Here is a 21,970-nt window from a genome sequence, read left to right on the forward strand (position 1 = left end):
TGAAAAGGAGGAAGTAAAAGTATGTCCCGATTGGGGTCTATTTTTCATAACAGACTATTGCTGTATTCAAAAGGAGGAAGTTGATGCTTTTTCTGACTTATTCTGACCAGCTAATAAAGGTATTCAAAAAGCTTGCCCATGAGATAACAGTGGATTTCAATTACTTGAATACCAGTTAGAAAAACAATATGGCAGGACATAAAAAGTCCATCACGCTCTTGCAATGTTTGCAATCTTTTAGGGACGATCTTTTGCTTCACGGGACAGAGGAAGTTATAAGAGGCATTAACAACTCAAATTACATGACTAGTAGGGAGGAGCTCATTTTGATGTCAAAGGCAGAAGGTAAACTGGGTGAAAGTGGTTATGATACATTTTACCAAAATAGGCTTCCCTGCTCTAATAAGAAGAGGAAGAAAAAGGACGCCTGCACTGCCAACTGTGGGTTGCATTGTTATGTAGAAAATAGTTAAACTAGCTTTAATCAAGCTAGTCTGGGTACTAAAAGCAGGCTCATCATAACAGCATGCCATTCTATATGAGTTAATTAACTTCCTTTCTGTATGGTCTAGGCCTGAGCTCAGTCATTTAAAGCTAACCTAGATTTTCTACAGAGAACAATAGACTCATTTTTAATTAAGCATACAATAGCAAGCTATCTCGATGTGAACAAAAAGAAGCAGGGGAAGCTTAAGTAGAGTGTGTTAACATCACATTAAAAGCTCTTCAAGGATTTGAAAAAAAAAAGTCACAATAAGAGGATATAACTGAAGAGTAACATAAAAGAATATGAATAAAAGAATAAAATCACAAAGCCTACAGTACAAAATGAGTGACAGGTAAAAAGAGGTACAAAAGGCATCAAGAAAATGTCCTGGAAATATATTACAAGGGCCCAGATACTAGTTAAATTTATCTTAGAATTTAGAAAAGGAATGGGTTAAGAACTATTTAGATTATATGAAGTCAAGTTAATAGAACTTGCATAATTTTACTTAATAATATAGCAAAAATAACCTCTGAATTGCTAAAGGACTATTTAGGTCCAAGGTGATGTGAAAAGCACAAAACCTGTCTACCTAAGGAAAGCAGGCCCAAAGCTCTCCAGATTAATTTTGATCCTGAAGGATATTCTAGAAGAAATTCCATGACAAAGAGGTTAACATAAATTTGTCAGGAACAGATACTCTCACACTAATCTAATGTCCCTTTTTACAATCAATTTCACTGATTCAGTAGAAAAAGAGAAACAGTAAGTATCATCGATCTTGATTTTAGAATAATTTATACGTTGTCCCATGACAGTTTTCTTAAAACAAAAAGCAAAGGAAATATAGTTTTCAGGAAACCATGAACCAAATGGCATGCTGCTTGCAAAAATCAAACTTGGCGAGCGTTTGCAGTGAGTTCCCGTAAGGACCTGGTGTCATTTCAGTCCTATTCAATACTTCCATTAGTGATCTGCAAGATGCAACAGAATATAGATATATTTTAAAAAACTTGGTTTTCACCAACCTGGGAGCTAGAAGACAGAATCAGATTTCAAAACTAATTTCACAACTTGCATAAATGTCTAAAGTCAACAGGATGCTAAGGCAAAATATCACTCCTGAGAATTCAAATGTACAAACTGGGGAGAATCAGGTGGCAATATGTTAGAAAAGCTTGTGAGCAGAAGTAAGTTTCTGTCCCAAGAAGAAAAGCAAGTTATTTCTGGGACATATTTATCAATGTTTCTCTCATGTAACACACGGGACATAATTACTGCACTCTAGTTAGTGATGATGCCTCAACTGGACTGCTATAAGGGGCCTTATACCTTAAGATAAAGACAGAAGTCCTACTGGAAAGAAGCTAGAGTAAAGCTGAATGAATAAATCATTTATGAGTGCAGTCTATGAGGAAAGTGACAAGATTGTTTAGTCTACGAGATGATATACACATCTGCATGTATAAACAACTGTATAAGTAAATATGTATACATTTACACAGAAATATTTACTAAAATATTAAATTATATGTAAGCAATATAACAAATAGTGTCCATTTTCACTAGGAATATGACAACAAGGAATGCAGCAAAGAAAATTCAGGTTGGATATTGGACAAATACATATTTCTAAACGCTGCTAGACATTCATACAAGCGACATGCAACTGTTGCAGATTTCCTTCAAAGAGGTGCTTTTAGAAATCAATGAGACAAATAGTTCTTGTGGGTGATATCACTGGTTTTCAAACTGTGATCTGTCGCCTCCTTAGATTCTGTGAAGTACTCCTAAGAGATCCCTGAAAGACAATTAGCAAAAGCAAACCTCTCTTCTCCGTAGATACAACACTTCTCAGATTCATGTTTATGGGTCCACAAATTGAAAATGTTTGAGTAACACAGATCAACATACACCTCATTCAGCCTCAGCCGGAGATTGGATTAGATTAGATTAGATTAGAATAGATTAGATTAGATTAGACGACCTCTCAAGGCCTACAAACCTGTAACTCTTTTTATTCCTATGTGAAAAATTACATCCCCTCTGTGAATCCGTGGGGTTTTTTTACTTATAAAAATGCAAATAGCTGTATTTTTCTACCTCACAAGAGATCATGTCAGTCAACACATTATAAATTGTTGAGATACAATGGCAGTTACATGAACTAAAGTGGTTTTTTTACAAACTAAGGGATTTCATTTACCTCCCCCTCCCACAGAGGTTCTTTTAGGTTTTGAACACCTGGCAGAACTTCACCTCCTGCCCGGGCAGCATCTGCCACAAGCATTACCGGCAGAAGGAATGTCACTGCAATGGCATTATAGTTACAATTTTTATGTGACTGCAAGAAATTAGACTCTTTTGCTATGTAATACGGCCTGCGCTTCCCTCCCTGTGCACACAAACGAAGATTTTCGGCCATAGACGGGCCCCCGTCGCCCCGGGCCCCCAGGGGCCGCGTTTCCACACCCAGACCCCGCTGCCGTGAGCCAGGGACACGGTTGGCACCTCCCTGCCAGCAACAATAAAAATACTGCGGCAGAAGCTTTAAGGAAAGGGAAGGAGGGAGGGATGTGAGTGGGCGGCTGTGTGTGTGTCCCCCGGGACGTCCCTGAGGCAGCCCGGCGGCCCCTGCCCAGCCCGGGCCCCGCAGGCCCTGAAGGGCCGCAGAGACGCCGCAGCCCGGGCGAGGGCGCAGAGCCCTAGGTGCCGACAGGCTCCCTCCCTTCCCCGGCTGCTTGTGCCACCTTCCCCCCGCCTCTCCGGCGGTATAAACGGGGCGGGCGCCCCCGACCGGGCCCGCCAGACCGGCTGCCTGCCTGCGGCCGCAGGCTGGCCCGCTCTCCCCGCCTCCCTGAGGCGCGGCGCGGCCTGGGCCTGCTGTGGCGGCGGTGACGCCGGCGCCTAGGCCGGGCGGCTCCATGGCTTTCATCCGCAAGCGGCGGCTGGAGCGGGAGCTGTACTCCAAGGAGAGGTGAGCGGGCCGGCCCCGGCCACCTCCGGCTCGGCCTCCGCGGCAGCGGCCGGTGGGTGGGGGGCGCCTCCCGTGGGGCTGATCCGGCCTCGCCCGCTCCCTCGCCGGCGAGAAGGGCCCGGTGTGGCGGTGCCCCGGCCTCCACTCCCCCTCCTTCCCTCCCTCTTCCCCGGTCTGCCCCCCTCCGCCGGGGCGGGGGCGGCGGGGCTTCCCCGGGGCGGGGAGGCGGAGGGCCGCGGGCGACGGGGTCGCTTCCTGGGAGGCAGCCGGCCCCGGCGCAGCGCCGGGCTGAGCGGCGGTGCTGGGCTTCGCCATCGTTGTTGTTACTATTTTAATCGGGTGGCTGATGGTTCCCGAGAGTTCAGGCTGAAAAGGCTTTAGGACACACCTGGGAGGATATGAATGCCGCCCACCTAGCGTGAAGTGCATGAAAATAGCGCCTGTTGATCTTTATTTATTCGCTTGTCTTCAGTTGTGTTAGTGGCATGGTGTTACAGCTTTGCTTTGCTTTGCTATAGATGGAGCTTATAATTTATTTATTTTTTTTCCTGAGCGCTATAATCGGTGTATTGTCAGCCCTTAAATTACAGACTCTGTGACGGCTCTTTAAAGTGTTAAATTCAATATCCCCGTGCCTACCTTCTGACTGTGATCTCTGTTTTGTGTTCCTGGGGCTCACTGAACATACCAGAAAGGCCTGTCACACGTGCTTGAGTATATGCTGAATTTACTCTATTTTTAGCTGGTGTCCTGCTTTTATGTGGCTTACCTGCATCTGGCTTGTCACAAGTGTTTCAAAACCATTTGCAATCTTAATACTGTGTGGTGGTTTGGGCCAGACTGGCCACTGAAAGGAAGGACAGATGCTCTCCCCCACGTAGGTTATCTCTATAAGGTGAGAGCATTAGGTCAGCGTGGGTCATGGTTGGGTGGGACAGAGGGACACGGGTGCCCTCTCTGGGGGGGGGAGCAGGGCTCCCCGTTTGCCTCCTGCTGCAGGAACTGGGGAACCAGCAGGAGCAGAGGCCGGACAGCAGGCTGGTCCCGTGCGAGCCCTGGAGGAATTCCTGATGCGCCTCATGCTGCCGGTTACGCAGCAGTGTTTATTGGTGAGAAAACCACATGACGAAGAGCTGGGCTCATTTTGCCCATGTAAATTCTGATTCATAAGCTACTCGGCCTGGAAAACTACTGCAGCTTTTTGAAGTGTTTTCAAAGTACAGACGTGTTCTGGATGACTTTTTGTCGTCTTGTATACCTTCTCCTTGTTGCTTTTGGGGGCTGCTGTGGTTTCAGTTGTGTATGAGGGGCGGCAGGGAGAATGGACAAACTTCCTGTGCAGAGGGAAAAGAGGAGGATTTTTAATTGTGAAGTAAAATATCTTAAGTATAGGAAAATCTAGAAGAATGATTATATTAGTTCTGTTTAGGATTTAATGTAAATAGCCGCCCTCTTTTTCTCAGCTTCTCAAAAAAAAGCCAAAACTCATCAGACTTTTTCCCAAAGAGCCCAAGTGGGATCTAAGTCTCTTCTAAAAAGCCCCACAAACAAACCAAACATATGTCTGTCAGCATTACTGATCTGCAGTTATTGAAAGTTTCTAATGGGAAATATTTTTCTTTGCTCATTTTTGGAAGCATTTTAGGATCTTATTTGAGTTTGTAATTCAAGCACTTCATGAAAGACGAGTCGTTCTCATTTGCACTGGTAGCTTTTCCCATCTAAATAAGCACAAACTCATTTCTCAGTTTCTTCCCCTTGCCTGACAATTCATAAAATAAAAGTAAATTTATAGGGTACAAAATATACATATCAGGTCTTTCCCTCTTTCTTTCTTCCGGATTAGGAGATCTTAAAAACATTGATTTAAAAGATTTTGGGCTCTAAAGTATCAAATGAGAAACATCACATTTTGTATCCTGTTTTCCTTATAGTCCTGCCTTTAAAACAGCAGCAAAAATCCCAGCTCTTTATCACTTAATTGAAGGGATAGCCTTTGAGAGCTTTTCTTTTTGCCTTCTTGCTGGGTAATTGTTACAGAAAGACCTACTCCTGCATCAGGGCTTCTCTTAATTTACCTAATCTTGGTGTAGATATTTCCTAGTGAGATGACCAGGACTTTTTGAAACTTTGTGGCAACTACATTTCATGTGTGGTTTGGTTTTTTGTTTGTTTGGGGTTGTTGTTGTTATTTGTATATTGCTTTCTACAAAAATGCAAGCTATAAAAGTAAGTTAAGAGTACTGGGAACTTAATAGGTAAAAAGTTAATCTTCTTACGCAGCTGCTTTGAGGGGAAGGAAGATCAGATTAGTTTTAAGTGATCTGAAAAAAAATATTTCCTCTAAATCAATTAGTTGAGCTGCTTTAATATCTGGTTATATAAACCTACTTTGTCTGACTGTATGCAGTTTTCTAGAAGGAAACAAGAAAATACTGAAATGTTGTGGGTGTGCATCCTGAGAACAAGGAGTGGGTTTTACTTTACATTTGATTAAACAAATCCAGATCCCTCCTGAGCAGGATGCATGATGGCAGGAATTTTTCCTTCAAATTCATCTGTATTGTATCTCTATTTTTATCTGTGTTCATGTCAGTTTTTATTTTGCGTGGGTGCTGATTAAAGAAAGCTAAGATTTTATGTCCCTTTTTAATTAGTGTTGTGTGCGTGCTTACCCAATTTATTTAATCCCTAAAATATTCAGCATTCATGAATAGGAATCATTTGTTTTTTACAAACAATTTCAGTTGCAAAACTTCAAATTAAATGCTGTTGTGTTTGGCTCAGGTTGTTGCTGTCTTTATAAATAGAGTTCCCGGTTGTGTTGGCGATGTGCCCCAGCGCGAGCGAGTCTTAACACTTGATACAGAGGCTCTTTATAAAATAGTTCTGCTGGTTTGTCTCGCACGCTGCTCGGCTTCCTGTTGGAGGGCTTCGTCTCTTCTGCTGGGAGCCTCGCTCAGGCGAAGCAACCTGCTGGCAGCGTGTAGGTCCTGCGGGTGGATCTCTTGTGTGACAGTTCCTTGGGCATTTGGATACTTATTTATTTTTAAATCTGTAGCCTTATCTTACTCCATTGGGACAAAATATACATAATGAAGGCTTTTATTCAGACATCAGCAAATGAGCCCCATAGCAGGCCTTATAGATACTTTGCCCTTGTTAGGAGGAGGATTAATTTTAGGATTGGTTTTACATAGCTGTGGGCTGCTGCTGGTTTGGGCTGCCCTGCTTTTTGATCCCTGGCAATGTCCTTCTGTTATCAGGATTATACTTTCAGTATCGCGTCAAGTGATTGTGCAAGGTGTGTCAGATCAACCACTTGGAATCATAGATGAGTTTGGGTTGGAAGGAACGTTTAAAGGTCTTTCTAGTCCACCCCCCCTACAATGAGAAGGGACATCTTCAACTAGGTCGTGTTGCTCAGAGCCCCATCCAGCCTGACCTTGAATGTTTCCAGGGATGGGGCATCTACCACGTCTCTGGGAAACCTGGGCCAGTGTTTCACCACCCTCATCGTAAAAAAATTTCTTCCTTATATCAAGTCTGAATCTACCCTATTTTAGTTTAAAACCATTACCCCTTGTCCTATCACAGTGGTGCCTGCTGAAAAGTCTGTCCCCATCTGTTTTATGAGCTCCCCTTCAAGTACTAAAAGGCTGCAGTAAGGTCTTCCGGAGCCTTCTCTTCTCCAGGCTGAACAACCCCAAGTCTCTCAGCCTGTCCTCATAGGAGAGGTGCTCCAGCCCTCAGATCATTTTTGTGGCCTTCCTCTGGAGCTGCTCCAACAGGTCCATGTTCTTATTGTGCTGAGGACTCCAGAGCTGGATGCAGTACTCCAGCTGGGGTCTCACCAGAGCAGAGTAGAGGGGCAGAATCACCTCCCTTGACCTGCTGGCCACGCTTCTTTTGATGCAGCCCAGGGTACGGTTGGCCTTCTGGGCTGTGAGCACACATTGCTGGCTCTTGTCCTTTTCATCCACCAAACCCTTGTGTCCCAGAAGAATTCCAGGGTGTATTTTTCTGATGAAGCAATGGAAATAGTAAAAAATTCAATCACAGATTTAAGAATTTAAAGCTGGATCAATGGGGTACCTTCTCCTCTGGATGGTATAAGTGGGATCTTACCAAGATGCTGGTCCCTGCACATTCACTCGTGTCTGATTTGAAGAAGTCCAGTACATCAGTTGGTAGGGGACATTGGTATATAAAATAAACTGTGGTTTTGTTGGGTTTTTGTTTTGGTTTGGGTTTTTTTCCCCCTGTGTTGTTTGATCTCAGATCTCTTCAGACTGAAATATAGAGGGACATGCACATCAAGCAAAGAAACAGTAAAATTCTCAAATAGACTAAACCTGATAAAACACAGTCTTTATTTGGAGGAGATTTTATAGCACCTTGGCAGGACTTCTAAACCCCAGGCTGTAGTTTGTGAAGTGTGATTTGTTGCATACTCTGAACGATGCTGGGAATGTTTGGGTGCCATTTGGGTTCCCAAACCTTGCGTATGGGGAATGACATCACGAGGTGAAGTTTTGCAAGTGTTTTTCTGCTACTTAGCGTCGTGCCTAGCTTTCCTTGTGCGTCTTAGGTGTGTTCTTGACTCATATTCCTCAGCCCTTTTCTGGGTGGCAATTAAATGACAGCTTTTTGAAAAAGGCAGAAATAAACAAAACGCCTTCAACTTTGTATTTAGAAAAGAGCAACCAGAGTTCTTCACTGCTTCATTCCGTTACCAGCCTTACCTGTGCTAACCATGTCTTTTTGCTGCTGTACATTAAGTTCTCTTTTTCCTGGCATGGTGCCTGGATTTGGTGGTTTTTTTGTTGTTGTGTGGTTTTTTTGGTGTTTTTTTTTGGGGGGGGGGTAGGGTGTTTTTTCTTTTTTTCTTTTTTTTTTTCCTGAAGCTGCTTCTCAAACCAACAGTAGTTTCCTTCACAAGAAAACAACCTTCCACAGGAATTTTTTCAGATTTTCTTGACATAATTTTATTAAAATTGCATTATATATTTATGGCTCAATACAATGCGAAGACAAGAATTTTAAGTAAGTCTTCAAGCAAAATTATATTAGCATGGTTTAATTTACCTCTCCCCTTAAGTGTAGATGCTTATCTTTTAAGCTCAAACAGCTCTGTCATACACTATTAAAAGATTAACTTTTTACTCTACCAGGTTCTGTATGTCTAACACTGTGTGGGAATTGAAGATGTTGCAACAGAAGCAGCTCTTAGGCCCTTCATTAAATTTATCGGAGGGTGGTGGTGTGACTACATTATACTGATTATCCACAGTCTCCCCTCTGCACCCCAACATCCACCCCCATTCAGACAACACGACTGTGGCTGAAGAATCTTCCTTCCCTTTCAGACCTGGGAAAGTCCTTGTGTTCTTTAAAGCTGTCTGATTTTTTTCTACCAGCTATGTGAGTTGTTTATTATAATAGAGTTCCCTTACCTAGCATGCCGTCCTCCCCCTTCCAGGCTGCTTCTGCTGTTGATTTCAGGTACGTAGTTTGCATTAAATCTGAGCTGTAACAGCTTAAGTGTCTTTCCCCTCACCTTAAAACTCAAGGCTTTGCAGTGGTGGCGATGGTGCTACTGGTTCATTTCATCCTGGAAAGTGAAACTGCGTCTTGTTCAGCCTCTCTGAGAGCAGAGCTGCTGCGCTGGCCTGTGGCCCTCCAAGGGGTGAGGTCTCCTCCTTGGTCACCTCGTTCTTGACCCCAGTCCCTTCACATTGTACCATCTCTGGTCCTTCACATTGCCTTCCATGGACTGATTCAGGTCACTGAACCCATCCTGGGGAAACTCCACAGCTCTGAACAGAAGCTGGTGGTCTGATCTGTCTGCTAATGTGATGGCTTCTTCAGTCGGATGTGGATTGTCTTCACAACTCTAAGTAGTTTTTGATGCATGACAAGTTGGTAGGCTTGGTTGGATCAGTGAAGCTACTGAAGCTTTTTTTTTTTTCCTTAAGTTCCAACTTTCAAATGATCACATGTATTAAGAAAATACCATCTTCTCAGAAGTTCTCTGAAAGCTTCTTTGCTATTGGTGAGACTTTGAGGATAAAGACCAGGCTGTTAAGAAGCTATACATCTTTCGAACTTTCACCCCTTACAGGAGCTTTCATGGGGTTTGAGCTTTCTTTGAAAATCTTGACTAATTTGTCTTTCTTTGTAATTTTCAAAATAATATATTGGTTATTGTTTTGGTTTTTTTTTAAGTAGTTCAGTATGTCAGCTTCAATATACAAGAGAAAATGGTAAATGATCCCTGAAGACATGACTGTGACTTACTAACACCATCAGTCTTTTGCAAGCTATTAAAGAGCCTGGTGACCATAAAATTTGTAAATATAAACCTGTGAAATGTGTCTTTATTAGGAAGCCAGCATAAAAATAGCCTGTAATACACTTTAAGGTGTGAGTTTTATTGCTTCATTTCAAAGGATTTTGCATCAACGTGTTTGAGTTGCTTTCCAAGAGAAGATGTAGCATTATCCTTCTCTAAGTAGATTTTTAATAAATGCTGGTTAAATCATTTATACTTGGGAAATTTCAAGTAACAACTAGGTTAAACATTTTGAAAATGGATTAAAATGAACCACTTGCTGATGCTAAGAAAAATATCTTAAACTTGATCCTTTGCTGTTTGCCTGAAACAGAATAGTTTCTGATACTTTATTATTACTGTATTATAGGAGTACGGAGTTTGAGAGCAGCAGGCATATATATAAGATAGATATATCTCTCTCTAAGATCTTTTGCTTTTTTATTAAAAAACACAACTGTTTGTATTGGAGCCAGAACTATTTTTTTAGATTTTTTTACAACTAGGTTCTTGCTGATAATTTAAAAGAACAAAAAAAAAAATCTTTTTCATTTTTGATATGATAGTATTTTCTTACATTTGATAGAATCATAGAATCATCTGGGCCGGAAGGGACCTCCAAAGGTCATCTAGTCCGACTCCCCTCCCCCCCCCAAGTCAGGGGGGACACCCCCAACTAGACCAGGTTGCCCAGGGCCTCTTTGAGCCTTCCCTTGAATGTCTCCAGGGAAGGGGCCTCAACAACCTCCCTTGGCAACCTATTCCAGTGTTCCACCACCCTCATGGTAAAGAACTTATTGCTGATGTCTAATCTAAATCTGTTTTTTTCCAGTTTAAAGCCATTGCCCCTCGTCCTGTCACTGCAGGCCTTTGTAAACAGATTCTCCCCAGCCTTCCTGTAGGCCCCCCTCAGGTACTGGAAGGCCGCTATTAGGTCTCCCCGGAGCCTCCTCCAGGCTGAACAACCCCAGCTCCCTCAGCCTGTCCTCGTAGCAGAGGTGCTCCAACCCCCTGATCATTTTGGTGGCCCTCCTCTAGACCCTCTCTATCAGGTCCATGTCCTTCTTATATTGAGGGCTCCAGACCTGCACACAGTACTCCAGGTGAGGTCTCACCAGAGCAGTGTAAAGTGGCAGAATCACCTCTCTGGATCTGCTGGCAACACATCTCTTGATGCAGCCCAGGATGCGATTTCCTAGTTAATACTTGTAGTTTGCTTTTTTGGGGGACAAAAATGATATTTTTTTGGATAGGTTTCTTTATTTTTTGGCGAGGGAGCCAATTGCACTATTGAAGTTGTCCAGTCTGTCTCACTGGAAGATCTGACTAATTGCTGAGGTTGAGGGGTTTTTTTTTATGTCTTGGATTCAGACTTGAAGGCAAGGAAGGGTAGGCTGGGAAAACAAACTTGCTTAGTCTTACTTGACTTGACATTGGCTTTGTGAGCCAGGCTGTTCCTCTAGGGCAGCGTGTTAAGTCATGGGTTTACAGCGTGTGCTTTGTTAATTATTCAGCACAGGGAACAGCACAACTGCGCGGTGGCTGAAGACCAAAATACGGTTCTCGACTATTATGGATTTAATCAGTTTCTTATACAGGCCATCATGCATTCTCTTCCTACTGTTATTTGATGGTTTTTTGGTTGTGTCTTTTTTTTCTTCCTGTCATGCACAGAAGAATTAAATTACTATTTTAGATCTATACTAAGTGTGCATACAAATTCCTGTCATAGGACTACATAGAGTAGAAGAAGATTTTGTTTTTCAAACAAATATGGATATTACCTTTATTCTTACATTATTTAAATATTTTGGCTTGTGGATAATAAGCTCGATGTGTATGCTTACATATACTAGAAAGAAAAACATTTCTGATGGTGAATTGCTCTTTATAGACTAATGTAACTTTATCGAAAAGCTTTCAGTTGAAATGTGATAGGACTTGCTAGATCTGAGTTTGAAAAATCCCAGAAATTTTAAGTTTGTCCCAGATAATTTCAACTGGATGGTGTGTTGAAAAATGGGATTTAATGGTAACTGTCTAGAAGCTGCTATGGTTTCATACTCCTCTTCCCCTTGTGGATTGTTTCTTCTGAAGCTTTCTTCCTCAAAATACAGAGCTAGACCTTCTATTCTAGCTACCTGATGGTGAGTGATCAAAATAAATATGAAAAGAATGATTTGGCTCCTTTAAAGGCACCAAGGCCATGGAAACTTGGAAATTCAGTTTATACCTGTTGATAGGACGTGTTTTCATAGGTGGCAGTAAGTTTGAAGAGCAGACTTCTTTAAGAAACAGAAAGCAACTGAAGCTATGTTTGCTGAGAAAGGATATATGAAGGCAAAGCCCCTAAGCCCCTTTAGAAATCGGGGATATTCAAGAACTATACAGTAACTACAACTGGGGTAGAGGCTGAAGAGGGTTTTTGAGATTTGTGTTTAATTTTCTTAAGGAGTTTTGTATGGCTTACATCTGAGTTAAAACAGTATTTTCTAACCTTTTAACATCAGTTGTTTCTTAATGGCATCATAAAATATCTGTTTTCAAGAGAGAAGAGGTAAAGATAGTGCCGTTTTGGAAAAGCAGTAGAGCATTAGGACAAGTGTCTTGGACACACAAGCAGTTTTGAGGATATGGACCCACTGTTACTTGTAGTTACGGTAAACCTTTATTGCTATGTTCTGTTACGTTAAACAGACACAACACAAATCTTAGGAGAACAGGATGTATTTTCCAATAAAGCTGTTTTTTCTATTGTGAAATACGCTTTCTTAATGAGTAGGCTATTCAGTCCATTCAGTTCATTTGGTGAACTCTTGACATGTTTACGCTATTTGAATACTGCTCTGGGGACGCTTGGCGTTTATTAGCATTGTCATGGGCATTTCTCGTGAAGCGCATCACCAACGTGGTAGAGAAAGCTCAAAGCGTGGATGTGAATACATCCTAAGTACTTCTGCAGATCAGGCCAGCGCTGCACGCAAACAAGCTGTTGTACTTCCCACTGAAGTGATATAAAATGTTTCTGCTTCTCCTGCTATGCCAGTACTCACTGTTGTTCCCCACAGCTGAAAAAAGTAGGTGACTGTGCGTTCACCCTGCTCGTAAAGTTGGTGAGGTTTAATCACTTACAGCAGTTTTTTAAGTTAAGTCATTAGAGAACAGTTTCATGTTATATCTAATCTAGCCTATTTGCATTTACCTCGTAAGAATGCTGGCATTACTATGACTCTGCAATTAAATACTTTAGAAAGCTTCAATTTTGTTATAATTTATGTATTTATTTGTTGTTGAGGTTTGTTGTCTATTGGATTAGTCCATAAACAGGCTTCCTGTGATGTTGAACAGTCGCTGGTACAGAGGAAGTGCAGAAATGTGGTTGGAGAGGAGGGTCATGCTTCCTCAGAGGGTACCCATTGAGTAACTCAGCTGTGTTGTAAAAACCCTAGCCATGTTTTCACTTAACACTTCAGACCAATGTAATTTGGCTTTGCTTCAGAAAGATCTGATCTCCTCCGTTCCAAGCAGTTAGTTCCTGCCTCTCCTTTTGTGTCATTGCATATTTTGACTGGCATACACTGATCAGGGTTTACCTAATTTTTACCGGGGGGGAAAGCCTGGCTGTATTAGGATAGTTCCCAGCTGAGACAGATGAATAGGATCAAACATCTAATCTTATATCTGTTGGAAGAGCATCAATTGATCTTCTCACAAAATTGAGTTTGTGTGCACAAACTTTCCATATGGTTTTGTTCTTTATAATTTAAATTAATTCATTCTTTGAGCCTGGGGCATGGCACAGAAATCAGTGAAGACTTCCCAAACCTTTGATATATTTTATTAAGAATGCTAACTTTTATGTTGTTGGGTTTTTTTTAATAAATAATTTTTATTTATTTGTAGGTTTTCGCTGCTTCTTCTTAACCTGGAAGAATATTACTTTGAACAGCACACAGCTAATCATATTATAAATAAAGGTTGCAGAGATGAAAGGTACAAAACTTTTACATACATCCATTTACTGGAGTAGTTCTAATCTCATATATCTCTTAACGCATACACAACTACTTTTTTTGTTGTTCCTTTTAGAAAATTCAGAGGCTCTCTAAAAATCTGTTCAAAGTCAATTATTTTTGAACCTGATGACAATATCCAACCCATTATTAAGGTAAGCAATGCAACCATACATTTTCCTGGCAGCTTCAGATTCTCTTCAAAGAGCTTTTAAGCAGGAGTATGGTGTCCCACAGGGCTCGGTACTGGGGCCGGTTCTCTTCAACATCTTTATCAATGATCTGGACGAGGGGATCGAAAGCACCCTCAGCAAATTTGCAGACGACACCAAGCTGGGTGGCAGTGTTGATCTGCTGGAGGGTAGAGAGGCTTTGCAGAGGGATCTAGACAGGCTGGATCGATGGGCTGAGACCAACGGGATGAGGTTCAATAAGGCCAAGTGCCGGGTCCTGCACTTGGGTCACAGCAACCCCAGGCAGCGCTACAGGCTTGGGGAAGAATGGCTGGAGAGCTGCCTGGCAGAAAAGGACCTGGGGGTGTTGGTCGACAGCAGGCTGAACATGAGCCAGCAGTGTGCCCAGGTGGCCAAAAAGGCCAACAGCATCCTGGCCTGTATCAAGAACAGTGTAGTGAGTAGGACCCGAGAGGTGATCGTCCCCCTGTACTCGGCACTGGTGAGACCCCACCTCGAGTACTGCGTCCAGCTTTGGGCCCCCTACCACAGGAAAGACATTGAGGTGCTGGAGCAGGTCCAGAGAAGGGCAACGAAGCTGGTGAGGGGTCTGGAGCACAAGTCTTACGAAGAGAGGCTGAGGGAGCTGGGGTTGTTCAGTCTGGGGAAGAGGAGACTGAGGGGAGACCTTATTGCTCTCTACAAGTACCTGAAAGGAGGCTGTAGAGAGGCGGGGGTCGGTCTCTTCTCCCAAGTTACAGATGATAGGACAAGAGGCAATGGCCTCAAGTTGCGCCAGGGGAAGTTCAGGTTAGATATTAGGAAATATTTCTTTACTGAAAGGGTTGTCAGGCATTGGAATGGGCTGCCCAGGGAGGTGGTTGAGGCACCATCCCTGGAGGTATTCAAGAGAGGAGTTGACATAGTGCTTGGGAATATGGATTAGTGTTGGGTGGTGTGGTGGTGTGTGTGTGGGTTGCGTGTGTGGTGGTTTTTGTTTTTGTTTTTTTGTGTTGTGTTTGTTTGTTTTGTTGTTTTTTTTTTGTTTTGTTTTTTTTTTTTTTTTTTCATTGGTTGGACTAGATGATCTTAAAAGGTCCCTTCCAACCTCTGTGATTCTGTGATTCTGTGATTTTCATAACTTGCTGCAGATACCACTGAGAGACTGCGTTAGTATAAAAGCCCCAGAAGACAATGAAGCAAATAACCCTTTTACACGGTATGTGAATTTGAGTTATGGTATATATGTGTTTAACTATTTTTAAAGCTGAAGTGCTCATCTCGTCAATACCTTATTTACATTTTAGGGATACGTCTGGAGGGATTTCTGTTGTATGTAATCAGGTAAGACCAGCATGTAACAGATTCTTGATGTATAAATGAGTGAGGTTATGTTCTTTAATGGTGTCTTTCTCAGAGCTGGAGTTTTAAGGTGGGGGGGTTAACTGGAAACAAAACTAATTAATGTCAAAAATTTAGCATTAATGTGAAGCTGTTGATGCTGGAAATTTCAAACTGTTAATGACTTCATTAAGTCAATAATTTGATAAAGTGAACTTTTTGCACTGTGCATTTTATAATGGAGCTTAGGGCAATTTTAGAACGGAATGAAAAAGGAGAATAGACTGAAATTAAACTGGTTATTAATCTTTTTTTTGATCTTGCTATATTGCTTTCTCCTACTTTCTGCAGTGTGTAGTGGTAATGACAAAGCCATCTTGACCTTGCAGTTCAGCTTAGTGAAAACATTGTATTCTGATGTATGTCCACCAGATAATTTTCAGTAGCTGTCCTGAAATATGGGCTCAATTTTCAATGATGAGTTGTGATTAGCTTGGATATATTCATACTTAATGTTAACCAAGGGAATGTACTTCAAGCTTTAGTAAATTGTAACTGATAGTTTCCAAAAAATGTTCGTGTTTTCATTTCAGGAAGGAATAGAGATGAGGTGGGAAATATCCTTTTAAACATTCTAGCATCTTTGTAAAATATGTCTTTAACAATACCTAAAATTGATAGCCTTGCTCAGTTAAGTACTGCTGCAGTCAAAAACAAACTCAAGCATTTAATATTATCTATGCTGGAGAAGTTTGTGGACTGTTAAAGTAATCAGTATATTTAATTTCATCTTGAAACTGCTTCTGTGAAGAGTATTGTGTGGTCAAGGTTTCTTGTGTTGGCAGTTCTTTTGTGTATTGAGTGTTTCTTAAAAAGGTACTTCTAATTGTTCCATGCAATTGTTCCACCATCATCATTAGTGTATGTTCTGAAGAACAAAAAATTATAAAAGCATCTCAAAGCATCTTAAGTTTATAAAAGCATCATGTGCCCTTGTGGCCAAGAAGGTCAATGGCATCCTGGGGTGCATCAGGAAGAGTGTGACCAGCAGGTCAAGGGAGGTTATCCTCCCCCTCTACTCTGCCCTGGTGGGGCCCCATCTGGAGTACTGTGTCCAGTTCTGGGTTCCCCAATTCAAGAAGGACAGGCAACTGCTGGAGAGGGTACAGCAGAGGACTACAAAGATGATGAGGGGCCTGGAGCATCTCTCTTATGAGGAAAGGCTGAGGGACTTGGGTCTTTTTAGTCTGGAGAAGAGAAGACTGAGGGGGGATCTGATCAATGCTTATAAATACTTAAAGGGTGGGTGTCAAGAGGATGGGGCCAGTCTTTTTTCAGTGGTGCCCAGTGACAGGACAAGAGGAAATGGGCACAAACTTGGACATAAGAAGTTCCATCTAAACATGAGGAGGAACTTCTCCGCTTTGAGGGTGACAGAGCCCTGGAACAGGCTGCCCAGAGAGGTGGTGGACTCTCCGTCTCTGGAAATGTTCAAAACCCTCCTGGACACGTTGTTGTGCAACCTGCTCGTGGACCTGCTTTGGCAGGAGGGTTGGACTAGATGATCTCCAGAGGTCCCTTCCAACCCCATATCATTCTGTGATTCTGTGATAGTAAAGGAGAATTATCTTTTAAAATGGCAAATGTGGTTAGCACCCCCCCCCCATTCCCCTCCCCTCCTGTGTGTAGCTTGTCGGTCATCCTGACTCTGGGGAAACAGTCTGAAACAGCTGGGTGGCATGATAAATGGTGGTATTTTGTTTAAAAGGTATAGGGACTTTTGAGTGTGAAGTACTCGCTAGTTGTACTTATGCCAAATCATGATCTAATTACATATATTTTTCCTAAGAAGGATTTCTGCCTTGTAGGAAACCGCACATAGTGAATAATTGGAACATCTTAAACATCTTCACCTTTTCACGCTCAAAAAACTTTGTTAATGCATAGCTGTATAAGAAGTTTTGCTTTGTGTAACAGACAACTTAGAAACTAAGGGCTACAAAATACAGCAAATGGAAATAATAATCAGAGATTATTTCAGTATTTTTTCTCAAGATAAACCTGGGGAAAAATCCTCCAAAATAGGAAGTGAATAGAGTATGCTGAAGTTCTTGCTCTGCTTACATATTTATTTTTTTTACTGGTATTGTCTACCTTTTCCTCTCATTTGGGTGTCTCAGAGTAGAAAAATGTTTAATTATCCCGCAGAAGAGCAATTTGAGTGTAAAGCAGGTGTCTCTTACTCTGGTTCCTATGGCCTGGTTCAGATCTGTACATGGATGTTAGATGGAAGGCACTAATTGCCATTATTTTTTAATGTAGTGCTCAGAGAGGCATGCTGAGCTTATAAGCTTCCAAGGTTACCACTCACTTTCTTCTGGCTGGATGGTGCTGTGAATGGTCGTGTGGTGACAGTTGGCTCTGCTGTCGGCTAGTGGGAAGGCTGTACATGCCAACCATCTGTTCTTTTGCAAGTTTAATATTTGCTCTTAGTTGTGGGCTACTGCCACAATGCCTTGGAGTGTGGAACCACAGGCATTGTGCTAGCTGTAGGAAGCAAACCAAAGCATCGGAAGAGGCCTTTTGATATGCCAAGTTTCTTAAGCCATGGAGGAGAAGACAATTGGTAGCACAGTCCAATGTGTTTTGTGCAGTTCAGAACCGATCCTGGATCTTATACTTGGGCCTGAGATTTAGGAAGTTTGAGCCTCCCTACAAACAGATCAAACCCATGAGTTACTTGAGTGCTCATGTGCTTAATGTAACTCAATGTTACATTGAGTTCTGTGTCCAGTTTTGGGCCCCTCATGACAGGAAAGACACTGAGATGCTGGAGCGGGTCCAGAGAAGGGCAATGAAGCTGGTGAGGGGTCTGAAGAACCAGTCTTATGAGGAGAGGCTGAGGGAGCTGGGGTTGTTCAGCCTGGAGAAAAGGAGGCTGAGGGGAGACCTTAGAGCTCTCTACAGCTCCCTGAAAGGAGGTTGTAGCGAGGTGGGTGTTGGTCTCTTCTCCCAAGTCACAGGCAATAGGACAAGAGGAAACGTCCTCAAGTTGCACCAGGGAAGGTTCAGGTTGGATATTAGGAAAAATTTTTACACAGAAAGGGTTATTAAGCATTGGAATGGGCTGCCGAGCGAAGTGGTTGAGTCGCCATCCCTGGCAGTATTTAAGAGATGGGTAGACATAGTGCTTAGAGACATGGTTTAGTGATGAGTTTTTTCAGTGTTAGGTTGATGGCTGGACTAGATGGTCTGAAGGGTCCCTTCCAACCCAGGCAATTCTATGATTCTATGATGCTGCTTCTGGTTTGTTGTCTTTCAGACAGCAAGTAGCAAGGCAGTATCTACAAACCAATGTGACAGCAGTTAAGGTTTTCTCCAGGAGTTGAGAGAATGTTCTGAAGGAGGAGAGTGGTTTCATATGGCTTTTGGGGAGGGAAGATCCTCTCGCATCTGAGAATAGTATCAGAGAAACAAAACTGTTCAAAAACATACTGTTGGATGAGAGAGGAAATCTGGCGTTCATAGCAGTTGGAACGGGAAGCAAAATGTTTGGCAGTGGAAGAAGGGGTTCATTTGACAAGGCTCGCACAGTAGTTACCCCTATGGGGTAATTCCCATCAGGTCAGAATCCTAAGGGCATGAGCCACCAGGAGAAAAGAGGAGGAGGATTCTCCCATCGAGTGGGGTTAGACGGTTAGACTGATGGCTGTTGCTTGTTGGCTTTAATCTTGCAACTCCTGGAAGGTCATATGATTAGAATAAAACCCCACTAATAAACAGCATAAGTAAGCCTCTGAACTAAATTGGACACTTGCCCGCCTTGCCGTTAGCTGCTATAAAAGGTCATTGTTTTTCTGAAGTTTTTCTGGGGCAGCTGAAGCAGGATATTGCAACCCAGTGTTTTGCTTGCTTAAACAGTGTTCTTAGCTTTGTCTTTATCAGTACTTCTGCTTTATTTTATTATTTTTTTTAAGGACTGAAACTGTAACATCTCTTACTGTTTCAGGTTTTTCTCATTAAAGAAAGAAACATTATTGCACCCTATAAAACAGTAAGAGTAAGTATATATTTTTCCGCTATTCTTAGTAAACCACTCTTTTGTAAGGATCTATGCTCTCAATTCTGTACGAGTAAGGTAATTATCACTTGGGGAATATGACAGTAAAGCTTAAAAAAAAGGTAATTGTGCATATTGGTAAAACAAGTGTCTGAATTTTTCCATAATGGGTTTGTGATACTTCATGGAGGACGTGCTGCAGACTTGACACTTGCTATTTGCCTTGATGAGCAGCTCTGTGGGCTCAACAGCCAGAGCTGGCAGCTGGTATTCAGTGGACATCGAGTCCTGCCTGAATGGCTTCTTCTCAGTTCTGCTCACACCTGAGATGAGCGATTGCTAATTGATATTTCCCAGCCTAGTGCTCCACAGATCAAAGAAATGGCACATAAGGCTGCTCACCGCAGAAATCGGAGCTTGCTTCTGGCCGCTTTCTGCCGATGCGGTGAGTCTGCTCTGATTCTGAGCCTGGAGGCTTCAAGGAATAGAAGTTTTTCACCTGGAATGCAAGATGGGTTAAGACAGAAACACAAAATGAAAATGCAGAGTCATTAAACACCATATTTGCCCAAGAACTGAAACAGTCGGAGTTATATTTCTCAACTTATTTGTTCAAGTAAGACATGTCAAGCATGGTGGAGTTCATGAGTTTGCAACGAACAGCAGAGAGGCAAGACATGAGCTCTTTTCTCTCAACAACTGCTTTGGTGTTGGGTTTGTGATTAGATCTGTCTCTAAACTATTATTATTATTTTTTTAATTTTCTTTGGTTTTTTGCTTTATGCTGTTAATTCTTCATGTGTTGAATCTGTTTTCTCTTCTAGTCCTTGTGTTTTCTGTTGTGCCTCCGTGTACAAAGTTTATTAAGTATCATACAAATATCACATTGCCAACATGGTGAAAAAGAAAAGAATAAAAAGGGCTGTTTGGAAGGCTTCACTTTATTTTCTCTTAAGTCAAGATTCATTCATACCTAAAACGTTCCTGACAGTTAACCATTACCACAGAAGTGCAGCTATGTTTCTGCATATTAAAACAAGAAATCTAGTTTGCTTTCAGTCATTTCAGATTTCTTCCTGTTGCTGCTAAATATCTCCTGCTTGAATCGTTGCCAGTTCCAGACGGAGTGCTGGAATTTGGTACTACATTTCATCTTCCCTGTCTTGCATTGATTGATTGTTTCAGATCAATTACAAAAGGCTGATCTGTTGTCTTTGTGTACGGCAGGAGAGGTACAGGGAGACCTGCTCTCAAAAGCTTTTATGTTTGGCTGTAAGCAATCCCTGTAGACCATCCGTTAGGATTCCTGAGAGCCATGCTTTCCCTGTTGAAGGAAGGTGGTGCTCTGGGTGAAATGTTACAAGGCTTTTATCTAAATTGCTGCTGAATTTCTTGTCTCCCTTTACTCCAGCTCTATTTGCTTCCTGAAGCGTGTTCTCCTCTTGGATTGCTGTCAGTTCTGCTCAGATCACATACTTTACACTGAAGATCATCTAGATTTCCACGTCTTGTGTTCTTCAATTTTAAACTAATCCGATTATATCCACTGATCAATGTCTTGATGTAGTCTTACTGATTACTTGGGTTTTTTTTTTAAGTCTAGCCTGAGAAATTAAAAAAACAAACAAACAAAAAAAAAAACAACACAGAAATGTGTTGATACAGTTTTACACTACATTCAGGGGTCATCAAGGGATCCCAGCACCTCTGCTAAATCTGAGTTGTGTGTAAGAGTTAATGTCAGTTCATCCATGCGCATACCTATAATATAGTTAAGTCAAAACCAGAAATACGTGCTATGAAACTACGCTTAAGAAAGCTGGGAAAACTTTGTACAGGGAAAATGATTATGCCACATATGCTGGGTGATGTGTTAGTGACATTTTTATAAATGGCTAGTCAAAACAGATTGTGATTGGATTTGGGATCTTCTCAGATCAAACTACTTATGTAGAAGAGAATGATAACGTTTATAGCCTAGTCTTTAAAGTTTTGATGGTCTTGTATCTTTTGTCTAAAAGATATACGGTAGCTGTTTAAATGTAAAGTGTAGTTTACTAGTTCTATATTTACATGTGTTTACCTGATATTAAAATAGACAGAGCGGGTACTAGCTCTACATTTACTGATGTTTACACTATATTAATTTTTTCACTTCAAAGCTATTTTGTTGCATTGTATTAAATAACAGACTAAATACTGCACAAAGAGCTTACCACAGGGAAGATATGTTTGTAAAGAAAAAAATTAGTATCTGCCTTTGGAATGTTTCAGGTCTACTGCAACCTTTGATAGCACACTTTGACCAGGTTTTAGAATCTTTTGATTCTAGTTTTAACTATTTTAAACTCATTTGTAGTAAATTTGTACTTTTGGTTTTAGGGTAGAACAGAACACTTATTCCAACTGGATGTTGCTGGGAAGCTAGGAGACGTTGTGCAAACTCTGCATCAGGTATGTGGTTGTTTAATATCACTACGCACTTCATTACAGCATCTTTTTTGATATTTAATGGAGAGCTTTCTTTAAATATTTATTCTCAAGGTTAAATTATTGGAGTATCTATTTTTAAAATGTAGCAGTTG

General features: G+C 41.7%; 1 protein-coding gene across 1 annotated transcript in view; it reads left to right on the forward strand.

Moving 5' to 3' along the window:
- Window positions 1-3,174: 3,174 nt before the first annotated feature.
- NSMAF (neutral sphingomyelinase activation associated factor) overlaps window positions 3,175-21,970 on the forward strand; it is a 40,709-nt gene continuing 21,913 nt past the window's right edge. Inside the window, exons 1-7 of the mRNA XM_074146895.1 lie at window positions 3,175-3,464; window positions 13,702-13,791; window positions 13,888-13,966; window positions 15,136-15,203; window positions 15,292-15,328; window positions 19,335-19,385; window positions 21,768-21,839. Coding sequence (XP_074002996.1) covers window positions 3,412-3,464; window positions 13,702-13,791; window positions 13,888-13,966; window positions 15,136-15,203; window positions 15,292-15,328; window positions 19,335-19,385; window positions 21,768-21,839 — 450 coding nt within the window. The 5' untranslated portion in view covers window positions 3,175-3,411. The remainder of the gene's footprint in view (window positions 3,465-13,701; window positions 13,792-13,887; window positions 13,967-15,135; window positions 15,204-15,291; window positions 15,329-19,334; window positions 19,386-21,767; window positions 21,840-21,970) is intronic.

Source organism: Numenius arquata, chromosome 4 (genome assembly GCF_964106895.1).
Source record: "Numenius arquata chromosome 4, bNumArq3.hap1.1, whole genome shotgun sequence".
NCBI lineage: Eukaryota > Metazoa > Chordata > Aves > Charadriiformes > Scolopacidae > Numenius > Numenius arquata.